The sequence below is a fragment of the Crassostrea angulata genome, chromosome 8 (assembly GCF_025612915.1).
Source record: "Crassostrea angulata isolate pt1a10 chromosome 8, ASM2561291v2, whole genome shotgun sequence".
Classification (NCBI taxonomy): Eukaryota; Metazoa; Mollusca; class Bivalvia; order Ostreida; family Ostreidae; genus Magallana; species Magallana angulata.
Window position 1 is genome coordinate 11,874,112 of NC_069118.1, and position 17,390 is coordinate 11,891,501.

Here is a 17,390-nt window from a genome sequence, read left to right on the forward strand (position 1 = left end):
GTGATATACTGGTACCTGGGACTGCATTGTACCAGTATATGTGTCAAGTCCTCACAGTAAACTGTTTAATACTCCATTAATATATTATATATATTATCATATATAAATATATTTTAATGAAATGTACAGTTACAGCGCAAAGAAGTATCACGAACCACTCATTAAAACTTTCATAGCCTTGATATGCACCTCATCTCACTACAAAACATTGTCACCGTTTTCATAACATTGGTGATTCAAACTTCACAAAAATACACCACAGAACTTCAACAAAGACGCTTAATGCTCTACCTTTAATTATTAATAAGAAAACAAGAAACATTTATTCATAATTTTATTACTTAAAAATTGAGACTAGACCACTGAATCAGAAGGCCATGCACGATTATACAACAAGAAAGCAAACACTGTGACAGCAACAAGCGTGCAGGGAGCAAATATTGCGTAATAGGAATCAGTGGCCCACACGATGCCGTACGCAAAAAGTCCCAAGAAACAGGTAAACAATGTTATTAGAGAATATTGAATTGTTCGCTTCGTTTTGAAATCGAGGCTAGGTTGTCCTGAATTCGAAGAACATAATAAATTTGTTTCTGCAGTGCTGCTTTCATCGGCCTCGCCATCTCGGAACTCATTATACTGAACAGTTTCCGGGGGTTCATCGCGACTGAAGTTCGGTTTTCTGCCGTGAAACCAGACAACCTGAATGACGTTAACGTAATTGACGCTACTGGAGAAGTAGATCATGACGACGTATTGAATGGGCATCAGTAACCCGTATGTTGATAGAAAGTCCGTCATTTTGCCAATGGATGCTATGATTACAGAGCGGGTAGATTGTCCCATTGTTGATCTTAGCTTGAAGTTGAGGAAAACCTGAGAAAAAAAAATTAATATGCTTAAAGAACGATCTTTGTACAAGGTTCTAAAAATAAATAGATTTGCAACATTAATTGATTGAAGTGATTTTTGTATGCATTACCTGTGGAAACGTTTCAACACACCACAGTCCTATAGCTACCCATTGAATGTAAGGGAAAAGTTTGAGTCCCAGATTAAGAGACAGAAGGGTCGTCCACATACACACACAAAATATCAGGTAAGCTATTTTGTGTCTCTTATTGTAATGGTCCCCGTAAATCCAAAACTGGACCAGAATCGTAAACTCCAGAATAGGCATGTAGACCGAGTTAATTCTTCCGTAAAGCGGTATCTTAGCATACCCGTAGACGAAGCACAAGTTCACCAGGGAGGCTGTGAAATTGGCAGTGGCCCATAGGATGCTTAAACCGACGACGGATTTCCGACGGAAATTCTTCCAGACCTGAGGAAGCAGAACAAGGAACCACAAGGTGGTGCTGCAGAGGCCACAGACGTTGGCAGCCACACAGGTCCACGGTGGCCACTCCGGGCGACAGTTCTGCTGCAGGAGACCACCGTCCTGGGTACGGTTACCCATGTTGCCTGGCCTTGGAGTTCCGAGATATGTTGTATAGTTTTACTTTCGTTTTGATCTATATAGCAGTTTTTTTTTTACATGATAAGAGTACGGCATTGCAGACAGGAAATATTATTTATAGGCCTAAATAAAGTCGATGAACTAGATTGGTATTTAATGATGTTTGTTATAAAATAAAAATTCTCTCTGCTATTGTCAGCTATTAGCCAACTACATGTAATCGACATTTTTATTTATCATATTAATTTTTCATTTTTGACACTGCTAGAATTTATTATTTCTATGAAGAGAAAGTCAGAGCATCACACCGAAGGTAAGTGAATGAACACCACATTAATCGATCAATGTCCCAAATAACGATTAAAGGCCATTTTCACGAATTGAATGAGTAACAAATACACATGTATATGAGTAACTTTAATTAATAATAGCGTGAAACTGTTAACAAACTTGTAGATTTTCCAGAATTCACAGTCATTGATATATTCTTATAACTTTTTGCATTTTCCTAGATATGAGTACATGTACAGTGTAATCATTAAAATTCGTGGGGGTCAATTATCGTGGATTGCAGGTTTCTAGTGACGTAATTTCGCGTTTTATCGTATACTTAAAAAGGAAATATGACTTTATAACCCTAATTTAATAATTCGGGAAGGATGTTAATTCGTGGATGAGTGGTACCAACGAATTCCACGAAAATTGAGCCACCATGAAATCTAATCCACATGCAGTAATTATTTTTTTATTCGTAATTCTACGCACATATAAAGTTGTTTCCTTAACGTCGTGGCAAAATTGTTATGGATATTCTGTAAAAATGTGTTTGGTTCGAACTTTTTACATGCAACAGACAATATTTGCAACTTTCGCCAAGACTTGGGAAATAAAGCATTGAGTGAACCGAATTTAGTATAATAACACATCCACAAAACAATGACAAAAGTTTAGAAATTAAACCAATCAAGCATTATTGGCGCTCAATGGTGTTCTAAGTATGGGCACCGAGGCAGTAGAAACAAGCATCCAGAATTACTGGCAATTTTGAACGTCGCAGTGACAAGTCAATCAGAACAGGGTTATTTATCTTTTCTAAAGGTTTTTTAATGGTGTAAATACGTGATTGATTTGAACCATGCAGTGTGTTTTAAACATATCCCGTTCTTACTTCAAACAGACAATTTTGCAAACATTGGTGACCTTTCACCAAATCGCAGTTAAGATTTCATATTAATTAGAAGTATAAACGAGAGATATATATTGATATTTTGACAAATATTTCTGATGTCATATGTGTGAAGAGTTAATGAGCATGGCTTTTTGACAAGTCACCACACATCTGGTTAAAAATTGCTGAATGGTACCTGTATTCAACTGACGTACACTGTAACATACATAACAACATGATTTTGAAACATACTTGTGATCGATGCACATCAGTCAAAACACAAAGTCAATAATTCTGTTTCAGTAAATGCATGCCATTGTATAATTTTTACCTTCCAATTGACTTTTTGAATTCAGTAATTCATAATACTTATAAAAAAAAGTATTGAACTTTCATAAATGGGCTTTATGAACTTACTAATTTATATTCCAAATTTTGTAGATATGTCATTTTTAATTTGACAATCGATAATTAAGCCATTAAATTCAAACAAGCGATAGTCATACATACCAAGACCTTACAATGAGATCTTCATACCGGTAATACATCAAACAGCTAATTATCAGTGATTGATATAAATGTATTGCCATGCAACGTTCTATTTTGGACTTTATGCTTCTTGATCCACGAATTTTGATTCAAAGAATATTTGTGATGAAACTGTATTTTCGGTTATTAGTAATAGCGCTATTATTGCTTTCACCGCAAAATGGAGCGCGAAAAGTTTTATTTGTCGTTGAAAAACAATCCAACAGAGGAAAAGAACACATCGATATACGACTATGAAGTTCTATTCTGGTCAATTTAAAATACAAAACACATACTCTATATTCTTTACACAATGCAAAAGTTTTAAAAAAGAATTTAAAAATCGTCATCTTCAAGTTTACATTGGTTTAATTTTTTGCTTGTTTTACGTCCTATTTAGAATGTTTAACTTATTCTTTTTCTATAATTCATGTTTATGGTTTCAATTTCATTAGCGGTATTAGATTTTCCATTTCCAAAGTCTTCCTTGTCCCAGTTTTCATGCCTCATTAAAAAGAAGTATACATTTCATATTTAAGATTTCTCCATCACACGGTAACAGTATCTAATAAATGTTGGAAATCGACATAGATTTGGCGTTGGCAGAGTACTTACCAGGTCGTTGGTGAACCATTATATACCATTGCAACATACAGAAACTTTGACACGCTCTATTAATTAGACGAGCTCATTTTTATAATCCAAGCCTCTGGTTTCAACTATATACATGTAAATTGCTAACTTTGGGGTTCCTAGAACCAGCACTTAAATTAAAAAAGAGTTTTAGAATTGTAAGAATCAGTTGTACATTTTGCATATGGAGTAAAGAATTCACCGAATTGCATGATCATATTAACATTCATAAAAATGTTGACTATATGAGGAGAATAATCGAGCAATATTAATTTGTTTGTGGTTACCTGTTTGTGAATATTAAATCATTTCCTTGATAGAATCCTCGCTTCTGTATTAATTAGTCCAGAAGCATTGTTATGTATCTACATAGAATTAATAATCATTGCATATAATCTTTACCCCCAAAAATTAACAATTAACGCATCCTACTGCAATATAATACGTTATTTGATTTTTTAACCTTAAAAAATTTCCATTAGGTTTGATTGGTTATTATTTGTACAACATATAGTTATTAAAATATTGAAGTTGAGTTAAGTTAGGAAAAGTTAACCTAGTAAGTGCTTTTATTTACGATTATCTAAAATCTATATTGCCTGAAATCAATAAAACAAATTTAAAATAAATGAATGGAAATCAAAGACAAAAGGAAAAATTTGCATTTTCTACCATGCACTTTATTAAACACTAGATTTTTTTAATCAACACCAGTATACAGATGACCGATACCTAAAAGTTTGACAAACTTCGTGATTTCAATTATCCACCATCTGGTCAGGAATGGACAGAGTTTATAAAAACCCTGCAGTTCCTCAATTATTTCAGCGGTATTTTAAATTACTAAAAGTAGATTCGTTAAAGAGACTTTGATTGATGGCCTCTAAAAATGTATGACCTCATATAAATAATTGTATCAAATCCTCACCTTTCCTATCAGTTCAAAGTGTCAAAAAATTAAAGAATGGCTCTCTTTGTTTTCATTCAACTCTAGGTAAAGCAATCGTGCGATTATATAGATTGATTAGATGATGTGTCTAATAAACGTTGTTAGTATGCGCTTTATAACATGGAATTGTCAGGTCTGTATAATTACGAACACCAAGTATATTCTCTTTTAACACGTCAACAAGTCTGAAAATTCGGAGTTATTTGAAATTTCTTTAAGAATGTCCACAGATTACATGTAGATATAATGTATACACGTAGTCAAAATTTTAGGGGTTTTACTCTGAATTACAGTCTAATTAAAGTCATTATTCTTAGATTAGTGTATCTTACAGTTGACAGTATATCATCTGTTTCACTAACGGAAGTCTTGTTCATATACTTCTCTTCTAAATATTCCTCCCGAAAAAAATACACCTGAAAAAAATGAAACCAAAAATTACCTACTGTAGATTTATGAAGTCGCTGACATTTCTCCGCCATCTTAATTTCTGATTAATGGTTCTGTAATGTGCAGGTTCTTGTTGTTGACATTTTCTTAGACAGCCACAAAAACGATTAACAAACACAAAAAGCGTGTGATTATTACATTGCACAGACATACAGACATGTTTGATATTTGTTTCTAGTTCATTAAGGTATAATGATATTATGAGAGGTGCTTCTATGCATAGAATTGCGATGACAACTCAAATTTACTGTCGAGCGTTTAATTTTTTATGTTCTGTCGGTATTATTTGTGGGTTGAAGACATGAATAGTCACAGTCTTTAATACAACATTGAGATTTTGGAAATCTATTTCATGTTCGGTCAGTATTGTGTAGGTGCATGAAGAAAACGATTTTCAATCTTTGGATGATTAATTTGACGATTAAAAAAATGTATACATACATGTATAATAAGAACCATTTGCTAAATACAATGCAATTAGTACATATATTGTAGAAAAAATAAAGGCCCTGTTTACCATGTAAATATCCACAAGAAAACATTTAAATGAATACTACATGACCATATTCAAAAATGTCTTCTTTCTTTCGAAAAACACGAGTGTATAATGTTATTTTTTTAATAAAACAGTGTACAAAGAAGAAAAATAAAACACGAAAACATTGCAAAATGAACTTATGAAGTATGTATCATTATTAGTCAAACAGAGATTTTCATGGATTTAGATTGATCCAAGACATTAGATGGTTATTGTTCAGTGCTTTACCTAATAACATTGTAATTATTGTAAAGACCAGTAGACACCAATATATATATATATATATATATATATATATATATATATATATATATATATATATATATATATATATATATATATATATATATATATATATATATATATATATATATACATATACGCATCCTTGAAACTGTGATTTTTACTAAATCCATCAAAATTGATTCACTCGAAAAAAGATAAAACCACAGCATTGATTTTCTTTTATTATATTTAATATACTCGTGTTACTCATACAATATGCTATAAAAGGTTATAAAACTACAAAAGATATCATTAATTATCACCTACCTAACTCTTAACTTCATGTAGTCTTCTAATATTTAATAAAGTGACCAGAATGGTTTTTATCTCGTACCCTGTTTGGTTGGGGCTGATAAAGGCAAGAGTTGTCGTGTGGTTTTATGCAATATCCGTTGTTTGATTTGGTTGGGGCTTATATGGGCAAAATCGTTTGTTCGGTTTGGTTGATTTGATTTGAACATATTTTACTGTGTAAATAACACAAAAGGATTGGAAACAAGTTCTTGCAACTTACAAGTTCCTCTCCTAATGATAATACATACAATATATACAATTGTCATAGTACATGTAATATTACATGTTACTTATAGTTATTGACTTTGTAATAATTAAATTCATAGACATACATTTACAAAGTTATTGCAAATATATAGTAGATAACGTTAATATACAGTATAGAAAGCAGAAGCAAAAAGGAATTTAATTATTAAATCTTCCAGACTCATTAATGAACTTTTGAACTGCTGAAAAAATAAAGCAGTTTGTATTGTAAGACAAATAGTCACTACCCCAAAGAAGCAAATGTGAGTTAATTAAAATTGTTTCATCAAGCCTATTAAAAAGTAATTCAAAAAGATTGTTTCTTGCATTTACATAATTCTTGCATACAAGGAAAAAGTGATAAACATCCTCCTTTTGACCACAAATACAATTGGGTGATTCAATAATGTTTCTTTGGTTGGTTTGGTTGAGGCTTATAAAGGCAATACCAGTATCTGTTGTCCGTTGTGACTAGGGCTTATAAAGCAATATCTGTTGTTAGTAATTTACACTTATAAACAACTGTCTGAATAATTAATGAATCAAATAATTCAAAAGAAGTACTGTTAGTTGTTTGAAAACAAATATCATATTCAAGGTGAAAACGGTTTACATATAGCTATAGAAAAATTGTTGCATCTTAATATTGTTTTCATTGGGCAAGATTTTCAAGACCCAACAAAAAACAGGCTTAAAAATCCTGCTCCATATCATTCCAGACGAAATGAAACTCTGAATTTTTGCATAAATGATTCACTCATTTTTACGTCATAAAATGAAGTGCTACTTATCATACAGCGCTTATCAGAGCTCTGGATAATACAATTAAAAAGATTAACAGGTAGAAACTGTCACCCTGACATAAACAAGTCCTGGAATATATGTCCGACATTTTAATTGTGATCTTGTCGCTAAAAATACCTATGATGTTGTGGAAATAAAACTGTTTAACATATGTTTGAATCTGAAGTAAAGGGTAACATTCAATTTATCTTAATTTAATTATGTTCTCAATGTATTTCATTACATTAATTACAATAATATCACGTCAAAATTATATCATGGTAGCCAATGTGAGAATGAAACGCGGAATGCGATGCAATGAGACTAATAGGCTAAAAGTCTAGTAATTACCAAATGAAATAATAATTAATGTTAATAATTTTAGCAATTACAAAAGAAACAAGTTTTATATCAGTTTAATTAGTTTTTTGGAGTAAGTAATGCTGTCTTTATGACATATTTTAATTATGACGTAAAAATTTGCAATTAATTACTAATACTATTTAAGAAAAATTGTAAAAGACATTGGTGAATGTATAGCTTGTTGGTCATGCAGATGTACAGTAGCTTCCTCAAAAAGAAATGGCGTACGGTATCACAACACAAAAACATCCACTTAACAAAGTCACACTTAACAGACATTGGTCTAGAGACCGCCAGAGAAACAGGGCTAACTTAACAGCATATCAATGTGCATGTCCCTGCAAAAATTCTTATGTTTAATTAATGACTGATCCCTGAGTATTTCAAGACATTGCATTTGACAGCCACAGCACACTGATATGATAATCGAATTCAAAAATTCGGATCATTATAGCAGTAACGCTTTTCATACCACGCTTTTCATACCAATTAGTTTTTTTCTCTTGCAATACACTTCCCATCTATTAATTAAAATGCGTGACGTGTACTGACATGACATCTCATTTGCATACAAATAAGGCATACATTACAGCACACAAAACTAGATATAATATATTCATAAAGAACCGATGATATGCATTTCGTAAGAGGCTGTCGATTGTGTTAACGGCAATCATTTGGCAAAGGAGCCCGGAACATTCGGACGTACAGTGTGCTCTCAGCACAGGTTCCAACGCTTAGCAATGATTCGTTTCGGATTTCTAGCCCTATTGTTTTCGGTATGTCTGGATTGTGTGTCTTCCCAGAAGCCCTGTGACGGAGTTCTGGGACAGCAGTTCCGGCCTGACCCCGCAGACTGTCGGGTGTACTACCTGTGTGGACAGGGCAAGGACTGGAGACTACAGTGCGGACCCAACACAGTCTGGAGCCAGGAAATCGGCGCATGCGTGCCGGTTGGAAGTCCGGAAGATACTTGCACACAAAGTAGGCATTTCTTGGTTTTACAATTAAAAGTAAAAGTTTTTTTTGTTTTGGTGATTTAAATTATTATTATTAAAATTCAAACACATAAAACATACCAAAATAGTTAACATTGAAATTTATTTCATCATGGTTCTTTTCATTTCCGAAGTTGATAGCTTTCTTTAAAAGTATATAATATTCACTACCATTTACGTGAATTGAGAATAAACACTCTTTTCCGTTCGTGTACACGCAATGTTTTCATATTTTTAACAATTAATTTGGTTGGCTTTTTTCTCCACACTTTTTTTGCAAATGCATGTATTTCTTTCACAATATTATCTCATGCCATTTCTATATTTTAATTTATTAATTATTTTAACTTTATGGCCGAAATAAAATTTTTGGTTTAAAGTTTTTTTTTCTTCAAACAAAAACTCTCTTGCCTTAGAAATGTAAATGTTTTCGTGACACAAGTTTTTAATAGGATAAATTTCATACGTTTCTAGGATTAATTTTGGTTCGCAGCTGTCATAAATCTACGCTCTGTGTAGACAATATGATATGATAAATTGCATCCAAAAACAGATTTTAAGAGGCGAAGAAAATTTTTTGAGTTCCCTAGCCTGTTTACTTATCAGGATGTCTGGTGTTTTAAACAATGTAAATCTAAAAAAAAAAGTACCACAAAAACAACATCTTTGAAGCTAATTTAATCAAATAGGACCCTTGTCAAATTTTTGTGCCTCGTTAATTGGAACCACACAAAACTTTGAAACGTTTAAGCTGTTAATTCAATTTTGGATCCCGACTTATTAGGATGTCTGGTGTTTTAAACAATGTAAATCTAAAAAAAAAAGTACCACAAAAACAACATCTTTGAAGCTAATTTAATCAAATAGGACCCTTGTCAAATTTTTGTGCCTCGTTAATTGGAACCACACAAAACTTTGAAACGTTTAAGCTGTTAATTCAATTTTGGATCCCGAAGAGACTAGTATTTATGTTAATGAACTTTTCAAGAATCACTTTCTTCAAAACGTGATTCTCCGTGACAGAGAAATGACTTCGTTTGTCAATGTTAGTACATGTAACCATGATTCACCGTCGTAGTGATTTTATAATTACATTATGCTCTAACATTGGACTACATTTCCTCATTAGATGAAACATTCGCAAGGACACCAGTATTTCTTTCCTAAACAGATAGATAAATTTAATTGTAGTTTTTTATTTCTGTGTTAACTTACACAAGATTGAAAAACATCTGAATTCCTACTATAAAACTTCCTCTTAAACAATTATAACAGGAAAAGTCCGGCTTTTTTCAGGAATAACCATTACAGAGTAATAAAAATTCATAATCGTAAAATTAAGGTTAAACACTTACGGATATTGAGTACTAAACAGTTAATACGTCAGACAGGTGTGTCAATTTATGTAGAATAATGACAATCAAGACTATTAACAAAACTAAATATTTCGACTACTACCTGTACATTGTATGTATCAAATACGTTCCGTCATTGACAGCGCAACAAAAGAACCCTGTCAAAATCTTCGCGGGCTCTGTATTCCTGTTCAAAATTACCTGGAATAGTTAAGATTTATGATTTGTGTTGTATCCGACAGATAACAAGGACCCACTTCCTTATACAGCCCCAAAGGGGGACCCCGCGGCCAGATCCCCTGGGTCAAGACATTACTCACCCTTCAGTGAGTCCACCTGGCGGCCAAAATGCACCCCAGGCTCCACCAAGAGGTTTCCTCACCCCAACCGCTGTGCCCAGTACTACGACTGTGGGGGTGATCCCAAGGAGGACTGGTGGGGCAAGCACCTGAGGGAGTGTCCCTACCCCACCGTCTACGACACCACCACCGGAAGCTGTGAATATTACACGACTGTCAACTGTGGTCAAAGAAAAATGCCACTTGATCCTTGTAAGTCCCTTGAGAAACCCTTATATACAGGCGTGTTTATCTCAACAACTTCTAGCCTTAGTGTATTTGGACTACAGTTACATTGTATGATAATTGTATTTATTTGAATCATTTTGCTTTTAGGCGATTACCTGGCGCATTCTTGCAGAAACGCTCACTGCTCCCCCTGTCACATCCGGTATGCTACATGTTCAGGACTTCCGGACGGAATCAACGTTTGGAGGGGACGAGAGAAGACGCCATTTTACGTCGTTTGCCAAGCACAACGAGTAGCCTTCCATGGACGTTGCATAAACCCAGAGCCTGGTAAAAGACAAATATACGACGGTGAATATCATACATGTGGTCGTCCTGTTGACTTTGAAATGGGAATGGTTCATCATATGCATAGAGGAGAAATAGGCAAAAGTCAGATTGTGAAACAAATAAACCACGCAAAAAGAGTAGGAAAAGCCGAAAAGCGGCCGAAGGCATCAATGGGAAAAAATAACCCGGCTCAACAGAGTGGTAATCAGCAAAAAGCGCAACAAGCAAGTAAACCACATATCAACCAGCCAAAAGCCAATCAAGCCTCACCACAAAATACAAACAATAACAATCAACCACCACAAAACAAACCAAACACACCACAACCACATGTCAACCAACCTAACAACAACCAGCAGCAACAAACTCCGTCGTCTTCCTCTAACAATGCAGCCAATAACCAGAACAGCCAGCATTCCCCTCACGTCAACCAACCAAAAACTGCTGCTCCTCAAAGCAATACGCAAACACCGCCAGGACCGGCTAATCAACAAACAAAGGCACCAGTTCCAAGCACCCCTCACGCAAACCAGCCCTCTGCGCATGCAAACCAACCAGCTGCACAAGCAAATCAGCCTCCTGTTCAAGCAAATCAACCTCCTGCTCATGTAAATCAACCTCCTGCTCATGCAAATCAACCTCCTGCTCATGTAAACCAACCTTCTGCTCAAGCTAACAAACCTCCCGCTCATGCAAATCAGCCTCAGTCTCATGCTCACGCTCAGCAACCTCCAAGTCAGCAAAACAATTACCAACCTCCTCAACAGCAACAATATGGACCTCCAGCACAAGGCCCACCCCCAAACTACGGACCTCCAAACAATCAGCCGAGAGCTCCGCAATCTCATCCCAATGTTGCCCCACAACCTCACGTTAACAAACCACACACACCGGTACAACATCAACGAACACCCTATGCTCAACCACATAGTCAACCTCAGGCACAGAAACCAAATTCCCTCCAGTCATTCATTGGAGAGATACAGAGCAAAGGAAGGTATCAACAACCACACCCGAATCGGCCAGTTCAGTATCCAAATCAACCTCAATCGAATACAAACGCACCTTTGCAAGTCGTTAGAGCCAAACCGGGTAAACGTCCACCTTTGCCTTACATGAATTCAGTTCCTTCAGTTCCACGCGTTCCATCCGTGCCATCAGTTCCACAATCTCAGCCAAGGAACCCAATACCAAGACAACACCACATTCAACAACAACCACCACCATATTCACATCCCAACCAACAGAGACAGCCGTCTTATCCCCATGTACCCCAACCTCTCCCCCCTGTACAACAAAGACCGCCGGCGCCAGTTGTAGCGGGACCTGTCCACAACGGACCAAGTCCCGCCCACCACCCAAATATGCCACAAACCATACAGAGGCCGAACACACAACCATCATATCCTCAACAACCATACGCCATACCAAACCGACAGCACGTCGCTCCACAGCCAGCGCCGCAACAAAGAATGTATCCTCAGCCAGTTCCAAGAGCGCCTAGTCATGGTCCTCAGCCAATTCAGCCCCGCCCAGTTGGACCTTATCCCCAACCGCAATTATACAACGAGCCCGCCACCATTAGACAATCAATATCTCCAAAACAGAATGTAAACAATATTTCGCAAAAAAGATATCCTGTCCCCACAACCCAGGTAAGTAGGGTGTTTCAGCATAATCCTTACTGGAGAGAGGTGGTGGTGCAAGACGCAAAGCGCGAAAAAATAGCGGACCTAAAGAGCAACCAGACCCCTGCGCAGCAAAGCATTCAGTCGAAATCTGATAGAGCAATGGAGCGCTATTCTAGTCATATTCTGGGATTAAATGAAGTGTATGAAAAAAATGCCAACGCAGCTCAACGAGCAAAAGACACTCTCCAGCAATTACAATTACACAAACAAAATGAGCATACAAGTTCCCATAACCAACAGCAACACCACCCAAACCAACCTAACTATCACCAACATAACAAGCAAACTAATACTCAACAGCAGTCACAAAATCAAGTAAATACTCAAAATATAAATCACACACCGCAGCAAAATACGCAGCAGCAGAGCCATCTATCCTTGAATTCAGCGCGGCAACAGCAAGGTCAAAGCCATAATAATCATGGCTTCCATCCAAACCAACCAATGCAACAATCGCAACTTTCTAACTTAGCACAGCACCAGCAGTTCCAGCAGCGCGCGATGCAGCAAATTATGAGTGTTAATCCCACGCAGGCGTATACAAACCCGCGACTCCAGACCCACCAAAGCGCTGTAGGTAGCAGCCTCTACTTGCAAACTCCAATGCCTACTGTACTAAGCAACTACCTCCCTGCAAGCACTGCGAGGACGGCTCTTCTGAATAGCAGATTTACAATTCAGAGCGGCGTGGCGGCTTCCAGGCTCAGCCAAGGAACTGGACATACTTTTTCGCAAAGCTTGTCAAATCCTTCCCAGTTCGCATTGACCAATGTAGCGTGAGCGCATGCGCAACGGCTTAGTGCAGCTGCAGCACTGCGATATGAGCGTAACTTTTCAAACTTTTGAGTTATTTTCTTTTGTAGAATAAGAAAAGACGAGAGCCCCCAAGAAGCTTACCACTTCGAAGGCAGACCGGTAAATAAGGCGTGAAAAAATAAACAGAAAGTGTATGTGTGTGACTTGATGACTGAACAGTGTGATTTGGGGGAAAAGGAAAAACAGTAGTCAAAGAGAACAGAAGTTTGATGCATACAATGTGATTGAATAATGAGATATCATTTTTGTTTTCGTGTTTTATTTGTCTTTCTGTTAACTAGAGACACCAGTATTATTATTATATTTATTACTTTTTTTCAATTGTTGACCATAAAATGATTGACTTGTTAATTGGAAAGTGTGTATAGTTATTGATTTTCTAAATTAACGATGTCCTTTTCGGAGAGATCAGTGTTCGTCTGTTGAAATGTCCATTTCGAGAGATTGATGATAAAAGGTTGGCTCATACAGACCTGACAAAGTTCTAAACCCCTTGGCATAAAGACTTCCGAGCCAAGTACCTACATGTACGGCGCAATGGATGGGAAACACCGAGAGTACACCCTCTCGTGTACCCCCGGGGAGGTGTTAGTGTTCCGGTCTTGTTGTTTTATTTTTAATGTATGACGTATTATTTACGTTAGATATACATTGATTGTTATTATTCGAAAAGACATGATAAATAAATTGTCTCAAAATACGTGTATATACATGATTATTGTTTAAACTATTCTCTCAGAAGTTCAGAGTATTTCATTCATGCAAAATACAGGACATGACACTTATTCGGATTCAAATTGTGGCATAAGATTTAAGATTTTCAAATTACTATAGTACCAGTATATAAAACATTAAATATAACAGAAAAATATTTTTACTTGTGAATTGAAATCTTTGTAAAATTTCCATAAAATGTCGACACGTTTTAATACCTGGCACCATTAAATCTTGTCAGGGAAATGGACATTCAACTTCGTGCGCGCCAACTCGCCTCGGTTTAATTTTTTTCCCTTTAACATGTCACAATTTTGACGTGAAATTTAATTAAATTTAAATTTGGCGATCCAACTGTCATACTGATGAAATAAACACTGAATCAGTACGTTGGTTATGCAAAATGCGCATATGCAAGTGCCTCCGATTTGACTAGTTCGGTTACATGGAATTTTACAATCAGAATCAATATTATTTGGTTTGAGTCGGACATTTGAAATCATTTGTATACTAGTGATAAAATATCTTTGCTTATTCCTGCTTGTTCTTGCTTGTTCTTGCTGGTATGAAGGTATTGAGCTTTGAAGAAAAAAACAAAAGGTTTGAATTATCAACGCCGTCACGTAATACAAATGTACACTAGCTGCTCAATAATATGTTTGAAAGAGTTGCTAAAAGATTAAGGATTGTGTGCATGTATTAAACCGGTTAGACCGAGATTCGACTTTGTGAGTAGCTGTATGATCGCAATTGAATTTCCTAAGTTAAGGGGGCAGTTACTCAGTAGATGACGTAAATAATACATTACTAAGTTAAGGGGACATGTGAAGAATACATTATAACATGGACGTTAAACAAATGATGATCCCGGAAATAAGATAGGAGCGTATCATGAAAACAACAAAAATAATTCAAAGACTCAGACATGCAATTAAAATTCAAGTAGATTTTCACGTGTAATTGTTTAGATATACAACCCACGTAATTTGCATCATTTCATAAAACGATAAAAGAAATGTTATGGTAGTTACTTTGTACAAGTTTACAATGTACAACAGTTAAGAAGGCAGGATGGTCAACAAACTAACCGTCAGATCTACCTTAAACTTTGACATATTTTTTTTAACCTTAAACTAATATTCAGTGAAAACCCCCAAATATTTTAGCTTTAAAATTTTATCACTTCCCTATATCTTTATACGGAGTTCTTCTTCTAAAGGAGGTTAATACAGCCTAAAAATGGCCACGACCATCGAGCCCTCTTAATGGCTTCAGAGAGTTATGTACATGTATATTTTTTTCCAATGCTCTGCTAATAACCCTTATTTATCCTTTATAAACCAATATAAAATACATTTATCTCTTACACCAGTTCTAACCGGATTGATTTACGTCTAGACTACATTGATTGATGTCAGAAAATTTTAATCCGAATGTTCATTCAATGGAAATATATAGAGTCATGTAATTAACATTTTGGACTTTTCTATAAAACGAACACTTGAAAACTAAAAAAAAAAAAGTTAAAGAAAATAAGGATACATTATTTTTATAGATTTTGTACAACTGTACAAAACAGGTTGGGTTCATTAACATTCAAAGAGGGCATCAGAGTAGCTATAAAAAGCACAAGGAGGCATCTATTATAAAAAAAAAACCACAGCCATTAACCGTCACAAAAAACTTAAAGAAGCATAAATCACGCAACTTACATCATTTTAATTATTTTCAGCGAATTATTTTCGTGTTATTACTAATTAAAGAAACATCTTTTACTTAAAAATGCCAATTTATATCCTGAAAGTTCAAACAATATTAAAAAGAACGCGTTGGTATTTTACCGTACAAGTTTATAATTTATCCCTGTTAGGTCCCTTGGCATTCAAATTAACGCTGACGTAATTTTAAAAATATTTTGGAATAGAGAATCCAATAATGTTAGAGTTCGAAAATATGCTTCACAAAGAAAAAAAATATTTACATTTATCACATTTATATTCAGAGAGAGAGAGAGAGAGAGAGAGAGAGAGAGAGAGAGAGAGAGAGAGAGAGAGAGAGAGAGAGAGAGAGAGAGAGAGAGAGAGGTGGGTGGGTAAGTGTGCTTCTTGCCGAAATAAAGAGGATTTTTAGATTGCTTGCTTGACAATTGACAAAGATTGACTGATTGAAATGCAATCCATCATACACAGCAACGAATTTGAAACATCGTGATATTAAGAAATTTTAATTGTTAAAACATAAAGATAATTAAGTTGAACTTAATCACTACTGACATATATCTACTGTATCATCATTTAACAATGGAGGTCTTCAGATGACAAAAGGATAAAAGATGTCAGTGCATCTCAATTCATCATTTTAGTTTCCATAAGAAGTTAATGAATATGATAATCTGAGTCAGTTTTGAGAGAAGTTTTGTTCCCTTTCTCACCTGTTCAGTTTAATCAAGCGCGATCTCCTTGATTTCCGTGTTTAAGTATTGGAGGATATTTCAATACGGGCGGATATTGAATAAAATTTTATATTTACGACGGGGGGGGGGGGGGGAGGGGGGTCGAAACTTTCTAAATAAAGAGATGACCCTATATACATGTAGTGAAAATAATAATGGAACCCTACTAGGCCGATTATTTCAATATGTATATATATATATCAAGCTCGTCCCTCTTTACCCTGCTACAAAATTGATTCGAGGATGTAAAGTCGCACAGTGTCAGTCAAAATCTAACAGAAGTTGTCATTTACCATGTCAATTTTACAAATGATTAGGTTATTTATCCCTCGGCTTATATTAGAGTTGTCTATCTTATCAAACGTTCACTATTAGTGTTGAGCACATCAACTGGCCAGTTTGGGTGGATCCTACTAACTTTTTTTTTTATTAGAATCGAAAAGGTGGATCACATCTTTCTTTTTTTAACCGAAATTATAGTTATGACAATTTCTTCGTTTACATAGGAGACTCCAGAAAGAGGGAAAATAATGCAAGAAGAATTTATTATATTTTCCATTTGATTCAAATCCGCTTAGCTCTTGTGTTTAATTTAGGAGGATGCAAGAACTCTCTCTCTCTGTACACACACACACACACACAAACAAACACACAATGTAGATGAAAAAGAACAGCCCCCTTTCCTTTCCCCATTTGCCCCAACCAGATCCAATATAATATTCAGTTGATGTAACTTTTGATATTGGCGACTTCCTTCCCAGTTAGCAGTGGCTTACATAGACAAAGAATCACGGGGCTAATAAAATCCCGA

At 35.5% G+C, this 17,390-nt stretch overlaps 2 protein-coding genes across 2 annotated transcripts; one reads left to right on the forward strand and one right to left on the reverse strand.

Annotated features, from left to right (window-relative positions):
* Positions 1-323: 323 nt before the first annotated feature.
* On the reverse strand, positions 324-1,514 carry LOC128158080 (cystinosin homolog). Its single transcript, XM_052820782.1, has 2 exons — positions 983-1,514; positions 324-876 (listed from the first exon to the last, which is right to left on the reverse strand). The coding sequence occupies exons 1-2, from the start codon at positions 1,457-1,459 to the stop codon at positions 355-357; spliced, it is 999 nt and encodes a 332-aa protein (XP_052676742.1). The 5' UTR covers positions 1,460-1,514; the 3' UTR covers positions 324-354.
* A 6,813-nt stretch (positions 1,515-8,327) lies between these two features.
* Positions 8,328-13,970, forward strand: LOC128158069 (uncharacterized). The gene is made up of 4 exons (XM_052820765.1): positions 8,328-8,680; positions 10,292-10,600; positions 10,724-12,561; positions 13,461-13,970. The coding sequence occupies exons 1-4, from the start codon at positions 8,440-8,442 to the stop codon at positions 13,518-13,520; spliced, it is 2,448 nt and encodes an 815-aa protein (XP_052676725.1). The 5' UTR covers positions 8,328-8,439; the 3' UTR covers positions 13,521-13,970.
* The last annotated feature ends 3,420 nt before the right edge of the window (positions 13,971-17,390 follow it).